This window comes from Dendroctonus ponderosae, unplaced genomic scaffold (assembly GCF_020466585.1).
Source record: "Dendroctonus ponderosae isolate FM_Combo_2020 unplaced genomic scaffold, Dpon_F_20191213v2 Dpon_F_20191213_3, whole genome shotgun sequence".
Lineage (NCBI taxonomy): Eukaryota > Metazoa > Arthropoda > Insecta > Coleoptera > Curculionidae > Dendroctonus > Dendroctonus ponderosae.
This window is the reverse complement of record NW_026018508.1, coordinates 15,871,572-15,896,859: the sequence shown is the minus strand read 5'-3', so window position 1 is coordinate 15,896,859 and position 25,288 is coordinate 15,871,572. Positions and strand designations below refer to the sequence as shown.

General features: G+C 38.1%; 6 protein-coding genes across 9 annotated transcripts; 3 read left to right on the top strand and 3 right to left on the bottom strand.

Annotated features, from left to right (window-relative positions):
* Nucleotides 1-20: 20 nt before the first annotated feature.
* Nucleotides 21-934, top strand: LOC109538630 (cuticle protein 19; the record flags this gene model as incomplete). The annotated part of the gene is given in 3 exon segments (XM_019905951.2): nt 21-297; nt 354-485; nt 539-934. Coding segments are annotated over 3 exon segments (531 nt in total). The 3' UTR covers nt 866-934.
* A 37-nt stretch (nt 935-971) lies between these two features.
* On the bottom strand, nt 972-2,470 carry LOC109538627 (repetitive proline-rich cell wall protein 1). Of its 2 annotated transcripts, XM_048665109.1 has the most exons (3): nt 2,003-2,470; nt 1,799-1,941; nt 972-1,747 (listed from the first exon to the last, which is right to left on the bottom strand). In XM_048665109.1, exons 1-3 carry the CDS (start codon nt 2,012-2,014, stop codon nt 1,054-1,056), a joined length of 849 nt encoding a protein of 282 aa, XP_048521066.1. In that variant the 5' UTR covers nt 2,015-2,470; the 3' UTR covers nt 972-1,053. The 2 variants fall into 2 exon arrangements, with proteins under 2 accessions (XP_048521066.1, XP_019761506.2); XM_019905947.2 differs by having other exon boundaries at nt 976-1,941.
* Nucleotides 2,471-2,566: 96 nt separating this feature from the next.
* LOC109538625 (Y-box factor homolog) lies at nt 2,567-6,673 on the bottom strand. 2 transcript variants are annotated; one of them, XM_019905946.2, is made up of 5 exons: nt 6,435-6,673; nt 5,261-5,358; nt 4,606-4,781; nt 4,154-4,356; nt 2,567-3,684 (listed from the first exon to the last, which is right to left on the bottom strand). In XM_019905946.2, the coding sequence occupies exons 1-5, from the start codon at nt 6,535-6,537 to the stop codon at nt 3,359-3,361; spliced, it is 906 nt and encodes a 301-aa protein (XP_019761505.1). In that variant the 5' UTR covers nt 6,538-6,673; the 3' UTR covers nt 2,567-3,358. The 2 variants fall into 2 exon arrangements, with proteins under 2 accessions (XP_019761505.1, XP_019761504.1); XM_019905945.2 differs by having other exon boundaries at nt 4,148-4,356; nt 6,435-6,646.
* A 403-nt stretch (nt 6,674-7,076) lies between these two features.
* Nucleotides 7,077-11,180, top strand: LOC109538624. Its single transcript, XM_019905944.2, has 5 exons — nt 7,077-7,886; nt 7,999-8,243; nt 8,302-8,526; nt 8,582-8,837; nt 8,904-11,180. Exons 1-5 carry the CDS (start codon nt 7,370-7,372, stop codon nt 9,056-9,058), a joined length of 1,398 nt encoding a protein of 465 aa, XP_019761503.2. The 5' UTR covers nt 7,077-7,369; the 3' UTR covers nt 9,059-11,180.
* A 306-nt stretch (nt 11,181-11,486) lies between these two features.
* Nucleotides 11,487-18,010, bottom strand: LOC109538631 (ctenidin-3). Of its 2 annotated transcripts, XM_019905952.2 has the most exons (6): nt 12,430-18,010; nt 12,320-12,368; nt 12,136-12,246; nt 12,050-12,076; nt 11,839-11,991; nt 11,487-11,710 (listed from the first exon to the last, which is right to left on the bottom strand). In XM_019905952.2, the coding sequence occupies exons 1-6, from the start codon at nt 12,472-12,474 to the stop codon at nt 11,607-11,609; spliced, it is 489 nt and encodes a 162-aa protein (XP_019761511.2). In that variant the 5' UTR covers nt 12,475-18,010; the 3' UTR covers nt 11,487-11,606. The 2 variants fall into 2 exon arrangements, with proteins under 2 accessions (XP_019761511.2, XP_019761512.2); XM_019905953.2 differs by lacking the exon at nt 12,050-12,076 and having other exon boundaries at nt 11,487-11,712; nt 11,838-11,991.
* A 4,969-nt stretch (nt 18,011-22,979) lies between these two features.
* Nucleotides 22,980-24,383, top strand: LOC109538629. The gene is made up of 3 exons (XM_019905949.2): nt 22,980-23,168; nt 23,222-23,553; nt 23,617-24,383. The coding sequence occupies exons 1-3, from the start codon at nt 23,153-23,155 to the stop codon at nt 23,992-23,994; spliced, it is 726 nt and encodes a 241-aa protein (XP_019761508.1). The 5' UTR covers nt 22,980-23,152; the 3' UTR covers nt 23,995-24,383.
* The last annotated feature ends 905 nt before the right edge of the window (nt 24,384-25,288 follow it).

Genomic DNA, 25,288 nt, shown 5'->3' with positions numbered 1-25,288 from the left:
AGGAATTCATCTTTTTTACCGCATATTGCATAAACTTCGACCATAGAACAACCTTTTAAGTCCATTTTACTGGGTCATTACCTATTATTTAATGGACATGGGCAAATGAACAAGATAAATAATAAAAAGGGTATTAGGTGGTTTAAGTGTGACCGTTCGATTTTTTGCGAAAAAACCGCAAATTTAGAGGTCTAGGTTCGCAGTATAAATAAGTTGAGTAGATTTATGTTTGTCAGTGCAATATTGATATCGATCTTTGTTGTGTGTTTTAAAACGATCTTCGTGATGTCTTCTGTGGTAAGTTCTTACAATTATAGCGATCAACTTCTCGAATTTATTAAACCTTTCTTCAGATCTTCGCCCTATTATCACTAGTCTCCGTGTGTTATGCGGGGGTAATTTATCCAGAAGAACCCAGTTACGTCGCCTACGAGGCTCCAATCTACAATGTAGCCGCGCCTCTCTATGAAAAAGAAGACCACCATGTAAGTAGGTACCAAACCAAATGGCCGGCTCTCTGTCCATTTCCTATTTTCAGGCGTATCCAAAGTACAAATTCTCCTACGGAGTAAACGACCCGCACACAGGGGACCACAAGTCCCAAGAGGAGTACCGGGATGGGGATGTAGTCAAAGGGCATTATACCGTAGCTGATCCAGATGGTACTCTTCGAGTCGTCCATTACACTGCTGATGACCACAATGGGTTTAATGCTGTAGTGGAGAAACATGGAAAATCCATTCATCCACAGCCCATCCATGCGGTTCCGGTGATTGAAAAAGTGGTACCAGTACCTGTCGTCAAAGAAATCGTGTACGAGAAACCCTATTACGGATATGGCGGACATCAGGGATACGGATATTAGTTTTAATGAAGAATTTTGCTGCTGTCGGAACGATATTGAAAATAAACACAACTGAAATTGATCGATGAACACCAGCGATTTTTTTTAATCCTTGAGGGGTTTTGGAATGCAAAGACTCATTTCTAATCAGAAAATAAACATTTAATAAAAAACAAGAAACAATTAAAAATATCACAATACACTAAAGGCTAATTTTTGCTTTGGGGAAACTCCTGCTGCGGTCCCGGCAGCTTTTCGACCACAGCATTAAATCCATGTCCTTCGTCGAAATATTTCACAACCCTAATGCTCCCATCGGCTTCCCGTAAGGAATATTGTCCCGAAACATGCTCCCCATTCCTCTGCTCCTGCTGAGAATGCAAATCTCCACTGTGATAGTCTTCTATCGAGTAACCATACTCATATTGTGGATGAGCAAATTCTTCCTGATGGCTCTGAGCATATGCAGGTGCAGCCAATCTAGGCTCTGAATATTCAGGAGTAGAAACTCTAGGCTCTGAATATACAGGTGCAGCCAATCTAGGCTCTGAATATTCAGGTGCAGCCAATCTAGGCCCTGAATATTCACGTGTAGAAACTCCAGGCTCTGAATATACAGGTGCAGCCAATCTAGGGGCTGAATATTCAGGTGCAGCAAATCTAGGCCCTGAATATTCATATGTAGGAACTCCAGGCTCTGAATATACAGGTGCAGCCAATCTAGGCCCTGAATATTCACGTGTAGAAACTCCAGGCTCTGAATATACAGGTGCAGTCAATCTAGGGGCTGAATATTCAGGTGCAGCCAATCTAAGGACTGAATACTGCGGGGCAACCAATTTAGGGACTGCATACTCAACTGCAGCTGGATATGCAGGCTGGTGGGTGGCCGAAATTGAGTTGCTAGAAGAATGAGAGTATTTCTCCACTACGGGTATTGAGGTTCTAACTAACGGAGCAGCATGGGAAAAAGTCGTGGCTGCAGGTTGCACTACACGGTATTGAGTTTGGCTCGCCTGCAAATGTCCTGTTGAGGAGTAAGCGCCCAGTCCATCCTGTAGCGCGTAAACTGTACACACTAAGGCGTAGAAAAAAACCTGAAACCAAACTTTATGCGTGCAGAATGATGAATTTTCAGTACGGTTTTGAATTATTTACCGTCGCAATCATGTTCAGCGCCGATGAATCTAACTCGCATCGGAATCCGCACACGACTATCACCCGAAAAAATAGTTTCCTCTTTTTATATGGGCATCTAATCAGATCGATTCTTTCGTAACAAGTAGGTTTAAATTGAGACCATTCTCTGCAGCGTTAAATCAGAAAGACAAATTCGATCAGTTACTTAAAAAATTGGCCAACCTTCCATAGTAATAATCGATCTAGATTTTGCATTCGTTACACACTTTCAGTGTTTTACACTTGTAAGAAACAAGCCAAAGGCGTGGCTTTGCATATAATTACGTGATATCACTAGCCGACTTTGGTCAGTTTCTTCATAACAAAAAGGTAAGGCAATGCTTATTCTCCACAAAAAAAAATCGGGTTTAAAACTAAATTAGATTGGAAAGGGATTATTGAAAATTATTTCAGATGGGTTGTGGGTCAAGCTATAGCAGAGTCTTTGGATATAGGTGGGGTTTGCATGTACATATCTCCAAGATTTGGATTAAATAGGAGATATTGGATTTAAATTGATACGGATAAAAGTAATAGACAATATTTAGAACAGCTTGTATTTCCCAGTTCCACAAATGTTACAAAGACAATACAAAAATGGAAATCAGAGATTATTCGAAAACCAGCCGTTGAGTATTAATGAAAATAGATCACAAGAAGACTAGTATGTCAACGACTATTTATAGCACAAATTCTTTTTATCGGTATAAAACAATGCTATATTAACCCAAACCCACACACAAAAATATCCTAGAGGAAACACTCTGTTCATTATATTTTGCGGATTTTTTTGTGTATTTTTTCCCTAGCTTTTTTATCCTTCCTGTTTGTCAAGCGGAAACACGATTAATGTTTGAATATTGATCAGCTTTTCGCCACGTTTAGGTAAAGAATCACTGATGACTGTTCAAACATGTACTCGGAAGGTTTTTTTAAATAATAATGACTCAGTCTTTCTGCCCATTACAACAATTCATTATTCAATAATAAGTCAATGTAATCCTCAGAGAGACAAAAGGCCTTAAGACATTTCATTTGTGAGTTGCTCAAATAAACCGCTTTCAGTAAGGTGCAGCCTCATATACAAACGATTATTTTTACAAAAACACTATCTGCATATACAAATATACCAAAAGTGTGCCGTCAACCATTCTGAAAGCGGGCATGATAACCACAACGTAATAATTTAGTTTTAGACGTATTGACGAACGAATCAACATCACCCAATGAAATGCCTTTGGTTGCTATTAAACAACACAAATACACATTTTATACAGAGTGAGAACACTTCTCAGGAACCTAAGCGGTGCTCACACACTGCACAAAATCAAGCACCTAAGCAGTGCTCTCAGTGGTTGTGTTTTGCACTGGTTGACTATCTTCAGTCTTCACCACTACAGCCTGATCTTCGACTTTGGGGACTCCGTTACCTTCCTCGGATTGAGAATTGTGAGGCCTTGGTGGTCCACGTCTGCGGTAACGTGGCCTCGGGCCCCCTTGACCTCCTCTTTGGTCGCCCTGGCCCTGGCTGTCTTGCGACGTGGGGCGTGGACCTCCCCCGCGACCTCCGCGGATGTTACGACCGTAAAAACGGCGCGGAGGTCCTCGTGGACCTCGCATTGGAGCATCTCCTACCTCGTCAGGATTTCCCTGGTATCCATCTGAATATAAACAAACCAACGTTAGAAAAGTAAAAAAATTACATTATTTGACATTTTCAATCTTTCATTTTTGTATTCAATGGTCAGAATGGGTCTAAAGCTTGTAAACGGAAAGCCAAAGGTGTGTTAAACGGGCAAGTGATGATATCGATAAATTGTAAGACAGCTGGACTTCGGACAATAGAACTCAAAAATGGTTAAAAGGGATAACTGCTGGCCTAAACCTTCGCCACGGAACTCAAAATTGACATGTTAAATGTGTTACAGTAACTATAAATGACAAAAATTTAAATGTGTTGTGGCAGAATAAAGACGATGGAGGAAAATACAATATTGACAATTGAGCAAATAGGCGACAATTCTCTCAACTCGTCTATTGATACAATCGAACTTCGGACTAATTCATGCAAAGCATAGAAAAAGGTTTTACTTTAGGCGCACTAACAGCATGCACAATACTCACACATACCTCGAGGGGGGCCCATGTAACCTCCTCTCATGTACCCGCCACCTCCTCTGTATCCACCACGACCACGCCTTGGTCGATAGCGGCGCGGAGGTCCTGGAGGTCCGCCCTCACCAATTTGAGCGCCATCTTTGTCGCCCTCACTTTGACCACTCTCACGGGGACGACGTGGTGTTCCTCTACCTCCCCGTGCACCTGGGTAGTACCTGAAAAAAAAAAAACAAACATTTGATTATCTTTTGAAATTCCAAAAAATCAGCTACTTGTTCTATGCAGTAAGTGTATGATAAATTTACCCTTTTCCAATATAAGTAATTGGAAAGAAACGCCTATATTTATCAATTAATCTAGCACAGTTTTAGTACATTCAAACAAACAGGTGTTTTTGTAAGAATGTGGACATTATTAACGTGCAATTGGGTCTTTTAAACGGAAAGTTGAAATTGTATAATTACCATTGACGATACTTTTTCTCAGCAGCAAAAGGAGAACCGCGCACTGTCTCTCCATTCGGGCCGGTCACATTGGCGGCTTCATTTCCTTTTTCTCCGACTACTACGTTAAATTCCACAGTTTCTCCGTCTCCTACAGATCGAACCCTCTTCTTTGGATTGTTCTTAGTTATGGCCGTCTGCAAACAACAAACAAAACAAATGAAGAAACCATTCAAATTAAACTCAAGTAAAAGTTTGCTTATAAGGCAAACGAAGTCTAATGGTAATGTTCCCCGACAAGTTACAGAAGAAATTAAGTAAAAACGAATTTCTAACTGAAGTAACTTGTTGGAGTTACTCTTATTTAGCACACTTATGACTCAAGCATCTCCTATAATGACAGAGATGGATCTAAGGAGCGTGCATATAATTCTGCAAATGAAGAGTACAAGACAAAAACGGATAAGTTTCTGCTTTTGGGTATACTACTAGTTAGTGTAAAATATATCTATATATGGTCATTTTAATGGGGCACCCGGTATATTACCTGACAGGGCAATCAACAATAACCGACTGGAAGAGTTTCGCGAAGTTTTTTAGATAATAGCGAACATAAATTGAGTCAGTTTTTGTTCTGTACTTGTCAAATATGTAACAAAATAATGTCGGGACTTACTTGATGAACAAACACATCTTCTTTAGTGTCGTTACGGTTGATGAAACCATATCCACTTTTCACGTTGAACCACTTCACCGTACCAGTAACCTTCGTTGCTAAATGAGTGTTCAATTTGAGTTAAAATATTTTGGAAGTGTTTGCATAAAAAACAACAACAGTGAATTTAAAGAATTTTAGAAGCTGATCGAAAAAATTAGTCAATTTTTGTCAAAGTTCTGGTAAACATTTTTGATATTTCTCGTTTTTTTATTTTAGATTCCAACAAATTTTGAAGGTTTGTTATATTTTTTCGCAGACAATACAAGAATTTCTCTATGTAAATTCCAAGATTTTAGCTTTTCTATGTTTAGTTGGATTTATTTCGAGGAAAGCATTTTTGACAAATATTTAATGGAATTGAATATACGGAATTCTCATTTTTTTTAATAAGTAAATACCCTGATCTGCAAAACGCAGTTTTTGACAAATCTTGAAATTGAATTGAAAAAGTGGACAAAATTGTACTGTATAAATTTCCAAATATGCCTTGTACCTAAAGCAAACTGTTTAAATGGGGATCTTGTCTGGTCAATTTTGTCAAGAACTGCTGTTTGCAGATCATTTCTTCACAATTCTAGAACTACAATTTTTTCTCCAGAAGCAATCGGTTTTGAGCTTGAAGAAACAATCAAAGATTCGTTGCAAAGTAACTTTTTCAGCTTGTGGGAATAGAATTTGACCTCAATTTGTCATCATCCCATCTCCAATTCTCTACTCAAATGTCTGTGGGCAGAGAACCAAAAAACGGAAGCGATAAATCTTGACTTTTCAGTTAATCATAAATTCAAAAAAAAATCCTTCGGTTTGTTCAAAATTTCTCATCGAAAAAAGATGTTCAGTGAAATAGCCAATCAAGTTAATTCATCAGTTCAGAACTCAAATGATGAAGCCTCAAGCCACCAAACAGAAATGGCGGACGCTTGCTAGAGGTGGATCTTCAAAAAAGTGCAATTTCTGAGTTCTCAACTCATCAAGATCTGAAAATTCTGAATAGAACTGCACATGGATGAGAGGATATGAAGCTGTAGCGGAAGGCAAATCAACCAGAATCGCATTATAAATACCATGTGCTTTAAAGAAAAATGGTGGACGAACCGGTGACGCCAACAAAGAGATAGGAGTTTTATCTTACCGATCACTTCCTTCTGCTTCACGGGAGCCTTTACGGGCTCTTCCGATTGTGATGGTGGTGGTGATTGTTGTTGTTGTGGCTGCTGCTGCTCCGTCTCAGCCATGATGGTGTTCGGGCCGGTGGAAGATGTTAAAACCGCTACCTCACCTTGGTGTTATTTCTTCCTGACGAACTCGGTTGTTTAATGATCTTGACGATGCTCCTCTTTTTTCGCTTATAAATAAACTCATTACGAGTCAAATCCGACGAAACTTCCTCCTTCCTTCTTTTACTAGCGCACGGTAATTGTATTGCTATCACATATCGCGTAGATGAATTAAGGGACCACCCGCATGACGCGCGGCGCATGCTTGATGAAAAAAAACGCGGTAATTTTAAACATGATTCAAACTTTTGCCTGGAATCTCGCCAAGTTTCACAATTGCTTAGTTTTCGGAGTGAGAATTGCAAAATCATTCACTAGGGGTGATTCAAGGCGCATACTTTTCTCAAAAGAAGCTATGCTTAAAGATTTAGGGCCGAAAGCCAAAGGTTTAGTGCATTTTCTATCTGGGACCTTTCAACGCCTTAACGTTGATAGCACTGATGGGGATAATAAAAAAATGAAATTCCGCGGTCAATTGTCTCTGAATACCTGTCTTTATCTAAGTTTAATTGGCCATGGCGCAAATAATCACAGCATTAAAGTCCAGATATTTTGCAAAATGAAGAACTAAAACAATTGGATAATGTACATGCTTCTATCTCAAAACCGTGTGCGTGCAACTGAGTTGAATGTGAACGCTCTGATCTAACCTAATCGCACAGGGTGTGCCGTAAAATTTTTACACTGACAGAAACCCTCTGACAGTGACGCTTGATAAACTATTTATTTACCAATCAGTATTTGTCAACAAATAAGGGCTGAAAACTTTTGATAAACATTTACATTAATCATGGAAGATGACCATGAAGAACTGCTTCAGTACTCTGATGATGAATCGGTGTCCGAAACCCAAGAAGAAGAGGATAATGTTTGTCCAGTTGAACCGGAAGATTACAGGCATTTAGCAGTGGTGCCCCACAGCAAACTCGAGTTTTTCTCCTGTTTTCTGTCGTTGATTCTGTCCAGTACTGTGCTGTTGATTATTCTTCCTCTTTATATCAGCGCTATTAACGTAGAAGCCAATGTCTATTCAATACTGGCCTTCAACGCCCCTCTGGCGACAGCTCTTTTGGGTGTTGTACTGATTTTGCTGAAATATCTGTGCGGAAAATGCAGAACCCAGGAAATTTTCGCCATGCCAGTCGGGTTTCGGAGGCTGCTGGAGCTCTCCGGCTTGTATATCGGCTTCTGCTATCTCTACATGTATGCGAGCGATAGGAACCGAGTGCTGTGCCACATGCAGGATCCCATCAAGGGAATTATTGTGGTATTTGCTCTTCTGAACTATTTCTTCTTTTGTCGAAGTTGTAAGTATGCAAATATGACCAGTTAATGTGCATCGGCACACAAAATAATAAAAAATGTTCACAGTTGGAACGCAGCACTTAGAACTAATGTACCTTTTTTCGCTTATTCCAGTTATGGGGCTCCATAGGATATTTTCTACCACTACTGTGATTGTTGGTTTATTCATTTCCGTCGATTATGGTCTGTGCGATGAATTCGTCTGCAGAGGATACGATAGAGCGCAACTATTTGACGATACAGGCTCATGGTCCTGGCAGGTGCACAGCATTTGGACTCAGGCTTATATTTTCAGTTTGATCCTGATTGCAGCCTTCTACACGTTGCTTGATAGATGTGTGGTTCCAAGCTACAGCGCGGTAGTTAATTCAGCCCACATTTTCCGCTGTTTTTGGCTTACACTTCAATGTTTTCCAGATGCCTTCCAGTATAACTTCCCCGCCAGTGGTTAACACAATATCCATAACTGTGACTGGAAATAGCTCGAATCTGGAACAGGATGTGCCCGAGCAGGACAAGCGGGTTGTTAATCCCCAACTTGTCACAAAGTCTGCCGTTCTTTTTGCCTTCTGGATACACGTGATGGTCTGCGCGTTGATGCTTCTGACTTTTTGGGTCGACTTTATACCGGGAATAGGAAAGGTGATTAGCCTGATTGCTCGATGAATGTTCTACTCCACAAAGGCATTTCCTTTAGGGTCATTCGGCAATGGAGTCGTTGAACTTTACCAAACAGGGGCTGATGTGCCATTTTACCAGTCATGCTGAAGCATTGAACTGCCAGTCGGTCTTCTGGTATTCTGTGGGGTTCCAAATAGCCTACGTGCTGTTTGCCATCTCCTCCATCAAGTTCTTAACGCTTACTCAGTCTGCGGTGTTCACCATCGCCACGATGTCTTCTGCTCTGCCTATAATTGGGATCTGGTGGACCCTGTTCCATGCTTCTCCAAGCGGTGAGTGTTCGATTCTTTAAATCTTAGTCTATTCAAGTGTATGAAAATGTGTTTTCTTCATTCCAGGGGCGCTGGTTTGGGCTCCCAAAGTAAGAGGGGAATTTATTTGTTCAATTATCGGTCTTCCCATCGTGTTCCTCGGGCTGGGGCTGCTGTGCAAAGCCCATTTTAAGGATGTCCGCAAATTGCGCCCCATGGTTCTGATTTCAGTGCGTTCTTAAATTTCCAGGGCTTTGATCTCATCATCAAACGTTTATTGGACTATCGTATACTGTTATCTAATAACCATAGTTTTAAGGTACGTATAGGTACTACAGAGTGCGGTGATAATCGAATATTTTTATAAGATGCCGCACTTTGTATTAAGGGGATTAAGTGAGCTGGCTTACAAAAAAAATAAACGTTTTCTACTGGAACAATGAACACACTACCTGCTTGGAAGTTCCTATTTTTACAAGGCATTTGTGCTCTCCAACTGGAATTTATTGTTGTTTAAATAAGCAGCAGCAACATTTCCAGTTCCAAGTCCATTTAATGAACCATCAAGAAGTTAGTTTGTCAGCTTCTGTTGCCAAATACTGTACTTACTTGTGATAGCCCACATTAAAGCGAACTGATCAGTCATTGGACGGAAACAGACAGTTTTTAAGCTTATAACTTTCTAGTCTTTAGTTTAAGGAAATTATATTTTTCTCGGAGAAGTTCAGTTTTGTCTAAAGTTATGGCAGTGAAAAAGTCAGGCAGTAACTTTAAGCACAACTGCACTGTCTGATGTCCACGAGGTACAAAGAAATTGCCAAAAATCAAACCGTAGTTTGTCGAAACTGACGTTGTTACTTAAATATTGTTATTAAATGTGTGTCTACGCGATTAATCGATGTACAGTTTTGCAGAGTGTTTAGGGACAGTTCGCTTTAGAATAGCAATCCATATTTTTGTCAAAATAAATTTACTCTTTCTTCAATTCAATTATCTGTTTAATTTTGAAGATAAAACTCCGTATTGCTTAAAAAATAATTGATTGTCTACTTAATACCACTGGTAAATGTCCCGCGATTTCGAAAATATTTATTAATTTGCCCGTTTTATCCCAAATTTAAATCGGACCGTTTGCCAGCAGAGTTTATAAAGCGAACTTCCATTACTTTTGCATGAATAATCACATCCTTAGATCAGGATTAATTAAGAAAGGTCCCTGTATAATCCAAACCTTATACATATAAATTTTTTCCATGCGTTTCGAACCAACTGATCGCTTTTGAAATTTTCCAACAAAGGAACTAAACACTCTGTATATAGGATAAGAGTCACATGTATGGAGCTGAAGCAAAGCCAATTTATAGGTTGCCCCAACTTGCAGACATTAATTTGTTTTTATACAATAATCCCAGCTCAGGCACTATCCTAGTTATGTGTATACGGCCCATTTGTGAATACCTAATCTTATAGACCGTAAAGTTTACATTAGACCAGACATTATCAGTGAAATAATGTTTTTTTTGTAAAGAAGCTTAATGCTATTTGTAAAGGCTTTTCGTGCTAAGAGATCTTGTAGAGTATGTACTCTAAAATATGTACAAAAAACGATTTATTATTATTTGACTGAATACATTTCAGTCAAATAATAATAAATCGTGGTGGCAAAGTAACATTTACAAATTTATTGAAAAGTGGCCAGGTTCTATTATTCATGTTTCGGATGTTTTATTCTCTGTAATCATTGGGACACATTTTGTTTGAAAACCTACACCCTACACACATAGTAGTTCCATGCATTTGACTCTCTCTACATAAATGAATAATATTGGAGCCAATTATTAGATATTGAATATTAGTAAAAACGTATTTTACGACATGTTTATTGGAAGATATTTATTAGATATATACAGTGTGACCTACTTTCTACTAATTTTAGAATGTTGGAAATACTTATTCGTTACCTCTCACGAGATAACGACTCGAATAAGGCGGGTCACCCTATACATAGAAGGCAGTGTAGTCAAGCTCAACTAACAGCTACAATTCAGCTAAATTTAAAAGCCATAAAATCAAACATTTTCGTTATTTACGTGTGTTTTTTTTTAGAAAACTGTGGTATTTCTGTGATATTTTCAAAGTTTTACAACTACTTTGTTGAATATTGTTTGTTGGTCCTATAATAGACTACACTGCTTCACTTTGGTACTAAGTCAAGGTATATTTTATAGACAATATTGATACCTACGTATACATGGTAAAACACTTAAACCAATTTTTTTAACCCTTAGGGCGTACTTCGTATAAAACTGTTATGAATCAACATGTTTATTAGTGGAAAATATATGCACGGTGTATTGAATGTTATGTGGGCATTTTCCTTTACTGCATCTAACCGATTTGAAGGCTTTGGAGCGAACATTGAGCAAGATTTAAATTGGAGAAGCCCGATCGGAATATAAACATGCGACCTACATAAAACACGCAAAAAATGAAGGAAATACTGTTGCAAAATCGGTTGAAAATCCGTGTATCTGCGCGAGTAATTTAAGCTGATTTATAGTGACCTTTTCTATGCAGTAAGTAAGTATAATTATACATAATCATTCTCAGGTGCGGGTTCGATGGACCATCACACTGGACGCACTTTACTAGGCAAATAATAAACAGAACTGAATAGTAAAAAAATATATTTTACAAAATTTACAAAAAATTGATTATGTACAGTTGTGCAACATTTTGGGTTAATAAACGTGAAACTGGAAGTTTGGAAATTTCAATAGTGAGTGGTTTTCACCACCAGCCGCCGCCTCCACCGCCGCCGCTCTTCCAGCCGCCGCCGCCTCCGCCTCCTCCTAGAGACCAGCCGCTGCTTCCTCCTGAAGACCAACCGCCTCCTAAGAAAATTACAGAATATTTAGACACTCGCGAGCACTTAGTTTCTGTTCATTAGGTTGTTATTGGGGTTTTTCGCTTAATTTTGTACAATTTTTACAGAAAATGTACAGCTATTTAGTACTCGTACCGCCTCCGGATTTCCATCCACCACCACCACCACCTCCATATCCACCGCCGCCGCCGCCGCCGCTTGGCACGACAATTTTGATGATTTTCACGCCGCCTCCGCTGCCACCGCCGTACCCACCTCCGCCTCCTCCGGACTTCCAGCCGCCTCCTCCTGTAAACACCAAAAAACACTGTGGAAGCCTGTTTTTGAGAAAAAAACTGTTATTTACCGCCGCCTCCGCCTAGGTTCCAGCCACCTGCAGAACAAATTTGTCGTTAAATGAATGAGGGGAGATTTTGTTGACTGTTTCCTTACCGCCGCCTCCAGACCATCCGCCGCCTCCGCTGGACCATCCGCCACCTCCGGATTTCCAGCCGCCACCACCGCCGCCGCCGCCATAGCCGCCTCCTCCGCTAATGAATCCGGCTGAAGAAAAATCACAGTATGAGCGTTTTTTCGTCAGCAGTTGGAAAATCGCAAAAAAATGAAAAGCGCTTACCTTCGCTCAGACTGGCTGCAGTGGCCACCACTAAAAGACAGACAAACACCTGAAAGAGAAGCGTCGTTAGTCCGAGGCACTAAAGTCCGAAGAACTGGTTTTTTCTTTACCTTCATGTTGAAGTCCTGAAAGGTGACTGACTTGTAGCACCTCATCTTCGGCGGATTTATTTATAGTGGATATTTGGACCTTGATGAGGCCCCCCTTTCTATGCATCCCCCCGAATTGCCTACCGAACACCCGAAGTTACAATTACAATAATTGCTGGCCGCTTCATGACGCTGATTCTAATGGTGCTTCACTTTAACCGATTATTTGCCGGATTGCACCATTTGGACTAGATTTAGGAGATATGGGCTAAACCTACTGTATACAAGGTGTTTTAAACGCAGTTTCTATACTGTAACTCCACTGGGTTCTTGTATAAATTTGCCCATACACAACATTGAATCTGCAAGGGTTGCACACACAAAAAAATCCTGAAACTGGACTAACGGTCTGATTCCAATGAAACTTTGTACAGATTTAAACAAATGGTTCTTCCATAGATTGGAGAAATTTCAGCGTTTTTGTCGTTGGATTTTCGAAGTTTGGCATTTTTACATCCAAGCTTGCATGATTAATTGCCTCTAAAATCCTGAAACTCAGCGTTGAGCCTGATGAATGAAACTTTTTGCAATTTTAAGCAACTGATTTTTCCATAAAATTAGGAAATCTCAGTTTTCAGTTCGATAGTTTTCGGATGTTATGAATTTTTGAACGAGAAGTTTCATTATTGAAACACTTCTTCTGAGTAAGAAAAAATCCTCAAACTCGGCAGTCACTCTTATATGGCTTAAACTTTCAAGAAATTTAGTGTTTCTTCCATGGATATCAGAAATTTCAGAGTTTTATTCGGTCGATTCCCGAAGCTATGAATTTTTACAGTACGGTTTGCATAATTGCGACAAATTTAATTACACAATTCATAAGTTCTGAGCAAGAAAAATTCCTGAAACTCAACAGTCAGCGCCAATTGGAAGAAATTGTGTGTGCTTTTAAACAAATCTATGCTCTACAAATTTCTGAAATTTCAGCTCGTTTGACGCTCGATTTTCAAAGTTATGTATTTTTAATTTAACGCTTTCTTGATTGCGGATAGTGCCGCACTCAAGTCCGGGCAAGAAGCATTCGTAAATCAGAAGAAACAGTCTAGACTGCATCAAACTTTCTGCACATTTAGACAAAAGGTTCTCATATGATGTTCTGAAATTTCAGCTTTTTATTCGCTCTATTTTCGAAGTTACGAATTTTTTGATTTAGACTTGCATAATTGCGGCTCGCTACTTTCAGGCAAGAAAACTTCTTAAAATTCGAGATAACGTCTAAACTCAATGAATTTTTCTGGGCGATTAAATAAAGATTTCCCCTATCATTTTTTGAAATTTCAGCTTTTTTTTCGCTTGACTTCTAAAGTTCGGAATTTTTAGACTTAGCACATAACTACGGCTTTTTACTTGCGGGTAAGAAAAATTCTAAATACTGGAGATACTGTTTAAACTCGATGAAAGTTTCTGCTTACTTAAAGGAAGGTTTCTTCTGTGAGATTCTAAAGTGTCAACTCTTTATTCGCTCGAGTTTCGAAGTTGGGAATTTTTAACTTCAGGTCTGTACAATTTGGCTGTCGCTACTTCTAAGCGCGACAAATTTGCGCAACTCCATCCAGATTCGGCATTAAATAAAACTCTTTGGACTTTTCAACCAAAACAATTTGAAAACATTTAGATTTAGGCCAAAACCGCTTGATTTAAATAAAAAAATATTCAAATTTACGTGAAGAAATCGTTCCTCTGTGCGTGTTTTCGCGAGTTATAATTTCCTGTTTAAGTACGCGAATCTTGGCAAATCTGTATCAGAAAAGCCACAAACTTATGCAATTTACAAAATGCTACTTTACTTGATGTGAGCTACCGATTACATGTACGATTCACAATACTTTTAAATTATAATAACCTTTTTATTGTTCGGAGGCCCCATTTGAAGCCCCCCAAGGCTGAGCATCGCTTAATTACCCATTTCATCATCCGATTCACAATTAAATAAACTTAAAGTAAATTGGCAAAAAAATCTCAGAACAAACGTGTTTCAACAGACGCCTTTTTCCCAGTAACGTTGCATAGTGTGTGGCCACCGGCTGATGTGTTTTATCGAATTTTATTTCAATGTTATTAATAATGCAGAATCTCGACGATCTGGGCGGCAGCAAATTTGGTTAAAGAGAAAATAAACTAAATCGGTGCTGCATTAGACTGTCTTATTGAAATTGATGTCATCGTTATATAACGGAACAACAATCGCTAAAATTAAATTTCCAAACATCTAGATGCCTCACACAGGATGCAAAATGCGCTCGAGCAAATTAAGCAAACCCGCCACTGATTAGAACATGGTAATTAGGCTGCATAAGTTGTACTAGTTAGACATACGCAAACTGTTATTTAAAACAATTACGAAATTCATATTTTCCATATTCATCCGATATAGCTTTGGGAGAATAAAACCGGTGAGATTTTTTAGACTTGTAGGCCGTTGTGGAAAAAAACATTCTTTCAGACATTCTAAGTAATGCTGTTTGAAACTGCTGAGTTTTTCGGGCTTTTAGACCGTCGTGGTCAAATACTCATCAGTTATTTTTATACTGCGGAATTTAACAAAAATGGGGAAGTAAACGGGTCTCATCTAGAGAGTGAAAATGTTCACGCAGCTGCATGATCTTGAATAAAAATTCCCAACTTCTAAGCTAGAGTATGTAACAACTTGAATTTTTCACAGTTTATAGAAGAGACTTCCAAGCAAAAACCCTCAACATTTCAGTCAAGTTGTATAAAATTCAAAGGTGTGCGCCCTTTGTGAATGTTGATTTCAAAATAAATGTTTTCACGCAAGAGCAGACCCTCGAATAAAAATTCCCAACTTCTAATCTAGAGCAGGCAGCCACTTGAACTTTTCTCCGCTTATAGAAAAGATTCGGATCTAAAAACCGTTGACTTTTCATTTAAGTTGCATTAAAATCAAAAGTTTGTCGCCCTTGTAAATTATGGTCCAAAAGTTAACTTTTTCACGCAAGTATGTTCTTGAATAAAAATTCCCAACTATTGATCTAGAGTATGTAACAACTTGAATTTTTCACAGTCTATAGAAGAGACTGTAAACCAAAAACCCTCGACATTTCATTCAAGTTGTATACAATTCAAATGTGTGCGCCCTTTGTGAATGTTGGTTCCAAAATAAATGTTTTCACGCAAGAGCAGACCCTTGAATAAAAATTCTCAACTTCTAATCTAGAGCATGCAGCTACTTGAAATTTTCTCCGCTTATAGAAAAGATTCGGATCTAAAAAACCATTGACTTTCATTTAGTCCAAAAACCGTCAACATTTCATTCAAGTCGCCTAAAATTCAAATATGTGCGCCCTTTGTAAATGTTGGTCCCAAAGTAAACGCTTTCATGTAAAATGCCTCGAACAAAAATTCACAACTTCTAATCTAGACCATGTAAGAACTTGTTTCACAGTCTATAGAAGAGACTTGAGTGAAAAACCCCTGAATATTTCAATTAAAAAGTATAAAATGCCGACGTTTGCGAATTTTGAAAATGTTGGGCTAAAAGTGAGTGTTTTTACGCCGCTACACCATCTCCAATAAAAATTCGTAACTTCTACTCTAGATTATGAGGTCCTTTGGAAATTTTACAGTCTATAGCAGAATCTTACATCTCAAGACCCTCAAAATTTGATTGTAATCGCATAAAACGTTGATTTTTGCGCGTTTTCTAAGATTTCTAAAAATTCGTAAGTTCTAATCTGGATGATGTAGCAACTTGAATTTTTTAGCCTATAGAAGATACACGAAGCATCTGGCATCTGCGGCTAATTTTTACGCGCTTTCTAGTTCATGTTATGATGTAAAAATAAACATTTTCTCGCAACTGCAGGCCCCCGGAAGCTTTATTCCAACATTTACAAAGGGCGCATTTGCGTCTTGAATCAAGTAAAGCAATTAAAATACACCTACATAAGATCCTTGTATTGTAAATTATTATATTTACTTTCATTGACTTCACCTCCTAATTTATTAGATACACTTGTGTGCTACTCGATTGATTAAACAACAATAAAAAATCTGATACTTTTCTTAGGAAAACACACACAAGTGAAGAACGCTGACAAAGAACCGAAACGCGCGGATTCGCTATGGATTGCAAAACTTATTTTTAAGTATCTTCATTAAAAATCACCCAGGGCATTGTGCAACTGAATGAAAACAATCCTTGGGTATATAGATGGTTTTAAACCGTAAAAACGTTCACTCAGTTCATTGGTATATACGTTTGTTATCTAATAACTTATTATTTATGAGTTTCTTGCTTAATGAAGCGTATTAGATCGAATCCTTAAATGATATGGTGATGGTTTCTTGATGCCAGTTAGTTGAACGTTTACATTTGGGGTTGAAAATATTGCGACTTAAAATTGGCAAACGTTTGCAATTGCGTTAGACGTGGACAGAGTTTCAAAGGTGTAAAAGCAAAAGGAAAAAAGCGGTTATGCAGATTGTCTAATTGGCAGTCTCTCGAAAAATCGTTAAGTAACATGTAATTTAAATTCAATTTCAAGACGATTTATTAATAATCATTATAAGTATCTTCAAGTGCTCAAAACGCATTGAAGAACCTTGGCTATTCAAACTGTGAAACACACTCTGAAGGTTTACATTGGATCGCAACAAATTGAAGATTTTTTTTATTGGGAGTTTCCGCGTTTTAATGAACAATTTCTTCAGTTTGCTAATGGTTAGAATGTGGAGGATGTTTTGGTTAAAGGTCGGCAGCTTACTGATGATGGAGACTTAAAAATCGTTACCCAATTTGGTAAACCTTGGGTAATTGTTTGAATCAAAAACGCATCAATTGTGATTAACCTCAAATAGCTATATACAGAGAGTTTCTGGTTCTAATTTTCGTATTTTGGTTTATTGGCATTGGTTTTTTTGGGCAAGATTTTCCGCATAAAAACTCGCGGAATTTTCCAGTTTTTCAGGAACTTTGCATGAATATTGTTGCAAAATAGAATGCTCCAGCATGAGTTTTAGGTGTTTTCAACAACCAAAACTTTTTTTGCAACCATTTGCAAAATTCCAAAAATATGTTGGAATTTTGCCCCCAAATACGCTTTAAGGAATTAAAAAAAAAAATCAGTCAACTTTTTCAGTCAGATCTCTTGGTATTAGAGCTCTCAGCGGATCTCATATAAAACGAGCACTTTTTGCATTGTCGAGAAAATAAAAAAATGAAAAAAGTATTTTTCACTCAGAACTCTTTAAAATGTGATTCTCAAAAAAACACAGAATTTTCAATCAAAGGCGGGAGCAAAAGAAGATAATCTTTTGAATAAAAAAGACTTGCTTCAAATTTGGTTGAGAAATTGTTGAAAAAGTATCAAAAACCTTCGCGTCTCACACAAAAAGAGACAGTAAGGCTTACGCGCATTTCAAAAACTCGCGTTTTTTACATTGTTGACGAAATAAAAATAAAGACAAATTTAAATTTATTGTTTTTTAAATACCGTGGTAATTGAACAATGTGATTTTGCTTTACAAAAATTTTTGAATTTTTTTATTACTGTTTTTTATAAAATTTTCAAATTTTTTGATGTTCGTCCATTTTTCATATTTTTTATACCCATTCCACTAAAAGCCCTTGCAGTTGTAGTTTTTGGCGGCTCCAACCATTAACTTACATTCACAGTCATTAAATGCTAAAGCGCATCTCACTTAACTCCTATGGATTTCATGTTTTTTAGATAATTTAAAAGACCATTTTTGCATCAAGTGATTCTTTAAAATGTGCTTTGAGGAATTCTCAAAATTGTCCGAAAAGCTACGGATTTTTTGTCAAAATTCTCATTTGGGTCTATTATTTTTAGAAGCTTTAGCGCATCTCACATAACTCCTGTGATTGTGAATTTTTTGCAGTATTCAAAAAGGCTTGTTTGCATCAGATCATTCTTTAAAATGTGTTTTTGGGAATTCTTCAAATTGTCCCAAAAACTACGTAGTTTTAGTCAAAACCAACATTCTTTTAAGCGCATTTCTGTTAGAAACTTACGTTGCGTTCAAGCCAATTAATGCGTGAAAGAAAATGTTCTCATTTTAAAAAAGTCAATATTTTTCAGTTCTTTTCCTAAATTCTCATCCCAAAACTGCATTTTTGGCTTTCACGTTCACTAACTACCTTGCCAAGTATTTCGAAGAAAAATTGCAGTAGAAAGCGAAAACCTACATTTTGATGTGTTTTCATTAATTTTTAAAGATAATGTTCTCGGTGAAACATACATCTTGAATTAAAAAATCTGATGCTAAATAGCACTCACACGTAATTAGGAAGACACTGGAAAAAAATCATCAATAACTAATTATAATGAACTTTTGAACAGAGCATTAAACTTGATTGTCGCGCGGTTAACTTGAGCCAATTTTGACAAAACCAGTAGTCAAATAAAAAGCAAAATTATCAGTATGTAACACACTTTCCAAACGATTTATTCGCCGACTGTTAGGCAATCATGCCGGACATTGAATGACCAAAACCAGTGGACAGCAATGACCATAGAAGCTCAAAATATCATGGACAGGACAGTCTTTCATTCGGATCACTTTGAGGTTTGCGACGATGATTCTGCAACTAAACCTTGATTTTTCTAAAGGAAGTTTTTTAGATTCTGATTGATGCTAGAGGATTTCGTCCAGAGGAAATCAAGTGCCTGCTAACGAGCCAATCAGTCGAAGTGAGCGCACAAAAGGAAGACCAAAGTGCAAACGCCCAGAAAAGAATGTCCTTAGTTCGACAGTACATTTTGCCTAAACTCATTGTCCCGGAGAATGGACAATGTTGTCTGTCCAGCGACGGGATGCTGCTGATTGCAGTACCTTGGCTGAATTAATCGCACATTTAATGTATTCTGTGCAATAAACGTTTGAAATTGGCTAGGCATAGTTCGGCGCGCTACGTGTTTGAGAAGCTATTTTAACATTACGCAGATTTATATATTATATGTATTTAAAATGTAAAAGCGCAATTGTGACTAATGCCCGATGTTGCAAACATTAGTGACTTGCTTATTATTCTAGGCAAAAGTATCGCTTCATATTTATTATGTTCCTTTCCAGTTTGGCAACGCAAAAGTTAATGGGTGTCATGCCATTAGTTTAAATTTGCACTTTTCCCTGCTTTAGGAGCGTATTTCAATTGCTTATTAATGAGCGCACTGTTTTCTTCTAAATTGCTGAAACCATAACATGAAGAGTGAAAGTAATGGCTTCTAAGCAAATGTAATTTTTTCCAAGTAGTTGCCTTGGGTTTTGAAGCATTTGCGTACTCCTTGAAAAACACGCGTTGTTAAATTTAGATATTTCCCATCACCATTGCTGAGATTGTTTCAGCGGATTCCCAATTATAAAAATAATCTGCAAATAATCGTTATACTTAGTGGCTTTGGAAAGGCATCAGATGGTATGATTTGATATAGCAAAATTACCTCATGTATCCTGACAAAGCATTGATCGCGAGATAACAGGAAATTGACTTTGAGTAGTCGTTTATCTTTGAAATGTTTCCTGAAAAGCCAACAACATTCTATGCGGGCTAAATATGGGCTAAATTAACTGGTTGACTCTTATGCCTGAGAATGACCAATTGTGAAATTTATCGCAAAAAGGACAATATTTGAAAAACTACCCAGATTACTCTTATTTAAGATTTTCAATTTTCATCATACTAACAACAAAATGCATTTTTAAAGGTTTTGTACTAACTGTGAAGCAGAGTACTTTTCTAAATGTCCTCTGAACGTTACAGCTTCCGCCTTTATGCAGAACTATTTTTATTTCATTGCAGAACTTCAGTTTTGGTGAACTTAACTTATCTTTCCAACAGAGCACAAAAAAATTATTTTCCAAGTTTTGTACGCTTTTGCACTAAAAAGTTTATTCCGTCTGAAGCAGAATTCTTGTATGAACATCCTGTGAACGTTTCAGCTGCCGCTTTGATACAGAAGTATTTTTAATTCACGATCAAACTGGAGTTTTGATATTTTATGTAAGTTTCTTCTTTAATTGGAAGATTTATTTCAACTGAAGCAGAATACTGTTAGAAATCTGTAAAATTTCAAATTTGCAAACCTGAATTAAATGCTAACGTAGAATACTGAGCATTCTATAACAGCCTGGGGTTAAAAAGCCAAATAATGAACTTCAATCTGATTTCATCATAATTAAGAAATAATCAACAGCAAAAGGCCAAAGCACAAATAATGAATAAAAAATAACACTCTTTGTTGTTATGTTTGGTTTTTATGGCAAAATATATTACAAATATAACTCTAAGAGTATTTCAATATGTAAGTAAATTTGATATAACGGCTTGGCAAAAAAATGTAGAAAATTTGAATATTAACAAATTGTTGTCTAGGCAAAATGGTGAATGAGCTTCTGCGATAACGAAGGCGAAGAAACTTGAATTAATTTTTATGTTAGAGATGCCCCTTACTTTGCATTAGAAAAACATCTGCATTACCTTTTAGATGATGATCAACACTCCGTTGCACTAGAAAATGTGGCTTAATTAGTCATCAGAATCCGAGTCCATATCGAGGGAGAAAAAGTCCTTATCGTTGGCCGAGCATGTTGACGCAGTCACAGTCCTGTTGCTTGCAGGTTTCGTTTTGCCTCCTAAAGTAGATCCTCTTGTTGGGGCTTCATATTCGGATGTATCGCTGTTAATCTGCACTGGGGAGCCCACATCTTCTCCGGTAGCTTCAGCAGCAGTTCGTTCTATCGTGGATGGTTGTGGTTGCAAATGAAACTGTCGCAATCTCTCTTGTTCAGCATCAGATAGCTCATACTCCGGCTTGGTATATGCCGGAAGGATGTACCGTATAAATCGGTTTTTCAAGCTTTGCCATGACCTAGTCGGGCAGACTTTCTCATCTTCCATACGAATCCACAAATCATTCCCTTTGATGAAGTATTCCAGTTTGTCACCCAGGATATACTTAAGAATGGCCTTATCCTCTTCCAAGGTGTAAAGAGCCAATGTTCGTTTTTCCCCAGCTGCTGCCGGCTTACTTTCGCCACTCACTGGCATGAAGCGATTGTGTTTTTTGGGTATTTCTGCCGCAAGTTTCGTTAGCGGCTTACGCAAGTACACCCTCAGACCGATCCGTTCATCTGCAGTCAGACCGTATTCTGGCCTGGACAGATCTACGGAGATAGTCTTAAAAAAGCGGTTTCTTAGGCTTTGCCAAGTCCTGTGCGCCAATACTGGGTCGTCTGCCATTTGTTTCCAGATGTTGTTTCCTTTGATCACTGACTCGTAATGTCCCTCAATTATATACCGAAGAATCGCCTTGTCCTCTTGCAGTAAATATACATTTCCTGCCATTTTAGGGCCTTTTAATTAATGGGCTGTTTGTAAACAACTAGGGAAGTAGGGTTAGGTGATCAAATCTAGGTAGCACTACAGATTACAGAGCCACAGATTAACCTCTGTGATCTGTGGGTAGAACCAATCAAAATCGTTGACAGCTGCCAGGACTGGTGCGGACGGTTAAGAAAAAATATTTGCCACATGTGCTCAAATTTCAACAGTTACAATGTCCAGTTACGGCGAAAAAGTGATGGAATTCTGCAATTTTGTGTGTAATGACACGGAGGAAAAGCCCCAGCCAGTGGGCAATCCATTACTCGAAGACCTGAGGTCAATGGCTGGTAAGAGTTGGGCGATATTTACTCTTAAAATGCCTTTAAACTGGCGTCTGTTCCTATTAGAGAAGCTGAACAATGCGCTGAAAAGCACCAGCGAAATCTGCCAGGATCTGGACCGGTTTTCTTCCAATGAGCTCCCCAGCCGATTGTCCAATCCCACACTGCCAGTGGGTCAAACTAATGCTCCTTTGCTCGTCTCTCTCAAGCAGCTGGGGGACTCTGTTTTCAGCTCCACTAAAGAGGGCTCGTTTGATTTTAACCAGGTGTCTGTCGTGGGCGTATTGTATGAAAATAGACTTATTGTTTGCAATTTGCAGGACGATGTGGAAAGCATTTTTGCAGCAGCGGATGCCAACTTAAGCAAGGCAACTGACTATGTCCACAGTCTGAAACGTACGAATTATCAACTGGAGCGACTTTACAGGAGCGTTCAGAGGGGAGTAGCACAATCAGAAGTCACAATAGAGAGCAATGACTGTTCCACTGCATGTTACGATGATTTCGGTTTAAATGCTTCGGCCTCTTCACCATTATAGGCGATGTTGTTTTTTAAACAATTTAAGCTTTGCTAGGTATGAATAAGTTTGAATGTTTTTGTTATACTGGATGGTATGCTTTGCTTGATTTATTACTTATTTTGCGTTAAATTATTTTTTTGTTTTTCTTCAATCCCGATTTTGGCCTAGTCGTGAATTTTCTCCAACTCCCTTGGCTCAAGCCGAAAACGTCGACCAGTAAAAAGTTATTAAAACCTTTCTTTTGCTCACGCAATATAACGAAAAAAATATTAGTTTGTCCAATCAATTTAGAGCCTCTTTAGGACCTGTGGCAACAGCGGCTACAAACTGCGTCAAAAAGAAACGTCTTCTTTTGTAAACTGTCTTACGATTTTACTTCAGCATTTTACTGACTTAACCTATAAATTGGGCGCATCATACAACAATTACCAAAGGAATATATAACAGCAAATGTATGCCTCTGGTTTATTGAGTGCTATTTTTCTCTAACAGGGCTCTAGTTTTCCTTTTGGATCATGTCGCAATCCCCAGGTAGGGAAAGCTGAAAAAACCCTTTCTAAATTAACCCATTGTGATGTTTGCAGACCAGAAAGTGATAAAACTGAGACGCCTAACCCGACCTAATGAATTGGTGGACTCCCAGCTCATCAACCGAAACCTGGAACCATTGAGGCAGAATAATAAGAAACAGATCGCCCAGCGCGTGTACTACCAAAAAAGAGGGGAACATCTGAGCCCCTTGATTCGGAACCAAAAGGACCCGGTACATCTGCGGTTGGGCAGCAAGCATGTACAGTTTAAGCGGCTGGTTCCTTTGGGCACCAACACGGCAAGCCTTCTGCCAAAGATGAAGAATACTCGGTTGTTTTTTCGAAACAACAACTCCAAACAGCCAAACAATAATGGTGGCACGAAGGTAGACGACTGGAAATGTTTTAGTGGTTCCTTGCCAATTGAGCACTGCTAATTTTGCTTTTAGGTAGGCAACACTCCCGGCCAGTTCAGGAAAAACAAGTTCAATCGGATGTACTCAGCACAAGCACGGCTTGAAAGGATCCGACAGAATAATCGCATAAAGAATTCACCTATCAAGCTACGAAGACTGAACACGCAGTTACCGCCAGCAACTGATCTAACGGTGCATGTGAAAAACACAAATTTTGTGCCTCCGGACCGAGCGATACAGTACGAGAATGGGGTGCAGAAATTCAAAATGATTCTAGACCCCGTGATTCAGCAAGAAATCGCCGAAGTGCAGCGATCGAGTAGCGGTTCAACCGATATTATATTGCCAACAACGCGAATTACTCCCGAAGTAACTGATCTACCCATTACCACAAGGTTTTCCTTACTTTAATTCGTTAATTATCGTTAAATTTGCATTAAATTTACGAGCAATTTTCAGTTGAGTTTTTGTTTATTTAGGTAATGGCATCTGCTGATTCACTTCAACAAATTATTCTGTATGATGAATAAATGTATGAATACGATGACTCAACGAAAGGGAATATTTCCAAATGGATTTGATGCATGTTTATTTTACTTTATTACTTTCTTTGTATTATTTTTCCTAGCTTCGTCCATTCCGCATGGAAAAGGGGCATTGGATCAGTCCGCGTTAATATTGCACAAACATTGGATGAAACACATTTTATTATTTACCAGAGCCCTGGTTGCACCTATAAACCAACTCATGTATTTTTCCAATAGTTGTTGACTAGTGAAATTACAGAAACGTAAACTTTTGATCGTGTTCTTTTTTCATAAATCCTGCTCCTCTAAAACAATTCAATTTAGAGCTTTTATCTAAGAGGATTTTTTGATGTGAAAAACAACGGGTTGTTAACAAGTTATTAATTCAAACTCGATTACGCTTGACAATAAATCAATTTTATTTTTTTCTCAAAACATTGCGTCATTCACAAAAAAGTCAGGAGACATTTTCCAGTGGAAATTGAGCAGGGAATTGAAAAATAATTTTCATTTAAAAAAAATCAGTGGCGTATCACTTTTTTTGCTTAATTTTGTGGAAAGATGTGCTCTTGTCCATGCAATGGGCTAAACTATTGAACACATTTTTACATTTCAGGCGCCCAAAGCTTTCTATAAAGAAAAGCTGATATCAGTGTGCGTATTATCTTAAACCCACTTTTGATTTTCCCAATATTGCGAAAATAATGTCACCCTATTATTTTCGTCGACGCTAACGGATAGAAGCAGTAAATCAACATTGAAGACGCTGCGAATTAATTTTAAGCTAAAAAGCTGTGTCGACTATCATATTTGCGATCCTCATTGGCGGGGGATTAGTTTAAAAAATATGACATAATTTATACTTTTATTTTCAATAACTTTTTATAATATTGAACACGTTACTTTATTATAAATCATTACGTATTAGTTATAAAAAGTCGCGTGTTTGTGTCTTGTCTAGGCGCTCAGGCACGGACTTTCCTTAGAAGGCAACAAAAACAGTCCAAAACTCCTCAAATTACTCCCATTTGATTGCAGTTAAAGGCAACTGGTTTGGTCAAGCAACCAACACACTTTATGGGAATAATGGAAAATATTGTTCGATTATAGTTTAGATATGAGTTCTTTGTTCAATCCTAGTTTGGATTATTGCTACCGCACAAAACCCCATTTGGTTA

Excerpts from the sequence above, each read along its gene's own strand:
- LOC109538629 (XM_019905949.2), top strand. Across the intron at positions 23,554-23,616 it reads ACAATAATGGTGGCACGAAG|GTAGGCAACACTCCCGGCCA; the intron begins GTAGACGACTGG and ends TTTTGCTTTTAG.
- LOC109538624 (XM_019905944.2), top strand. The coding sequence starts at position 7,370 with ATGGAAGATGACCATGAAGAACTGCTTCAGTACTCTGATGATGAATCG. Across the intron at positions 8,244-8,301 it reads TGGTTCCAAGCTACAGCGCG|ATGCCTTCCAGTATAACTTC; the intron begins GTAGTTAATTCA and ends AATGTTTTCCAG. Across the intron at positions 8,527-8,581 it reads TTATACCGGGAATAGGAAAG|GGTCATTCGGCAATGGAGTC; the intron begins GTGATTAGCCTG and ends CATTTCCTTTAG.
- LOC109538625 (XM_019905945.2), bottom strand. The coding sequence starts at position 6,537 with ATGGCTGAGACGGAGCAGCAGCAGCCACAACAACAACAATCACCACCA. Across the intron at positions 4,782-5,260 it reads AAGATGTGTTTGTTCATCAA|ACGGCCATAACTAAGAACAA; the intron begins GTAAGTCCCGAC and ends TGTTGTTTGCAG. Across the intron at positions 4,357-4,605 it reads GAGAAAAAGTATCGTCAATG|GTACTACCCAGGTGCACGGG; the intron begins GTAATTATACAA and ends TTTTTTTTTCAG.
- LOC109538631 (XM_019905952.2), bottom strand. The coding sequence starts at position 12,474 with ATGAGGTGCTACAAGTCAGTCACCTTTCAGGACTTCAACATGAAG. Across the intron at positions 12,369-12,429 it reads TTCAGGACTTCAACATGAAG|GTGTTTGTCTGTCTTTTAGT; the intron begins GTAAAGAAAAAA and ends CTTCTCTTTCAG. Across the intron at positions 11,711-11,838 it reads TGGATGGAAATCCGGAGGCG|GAGGCGGTTGGTCTTCAGGA; the intron begins GTACGAGTACTA and ends TAATTTTCTTAG.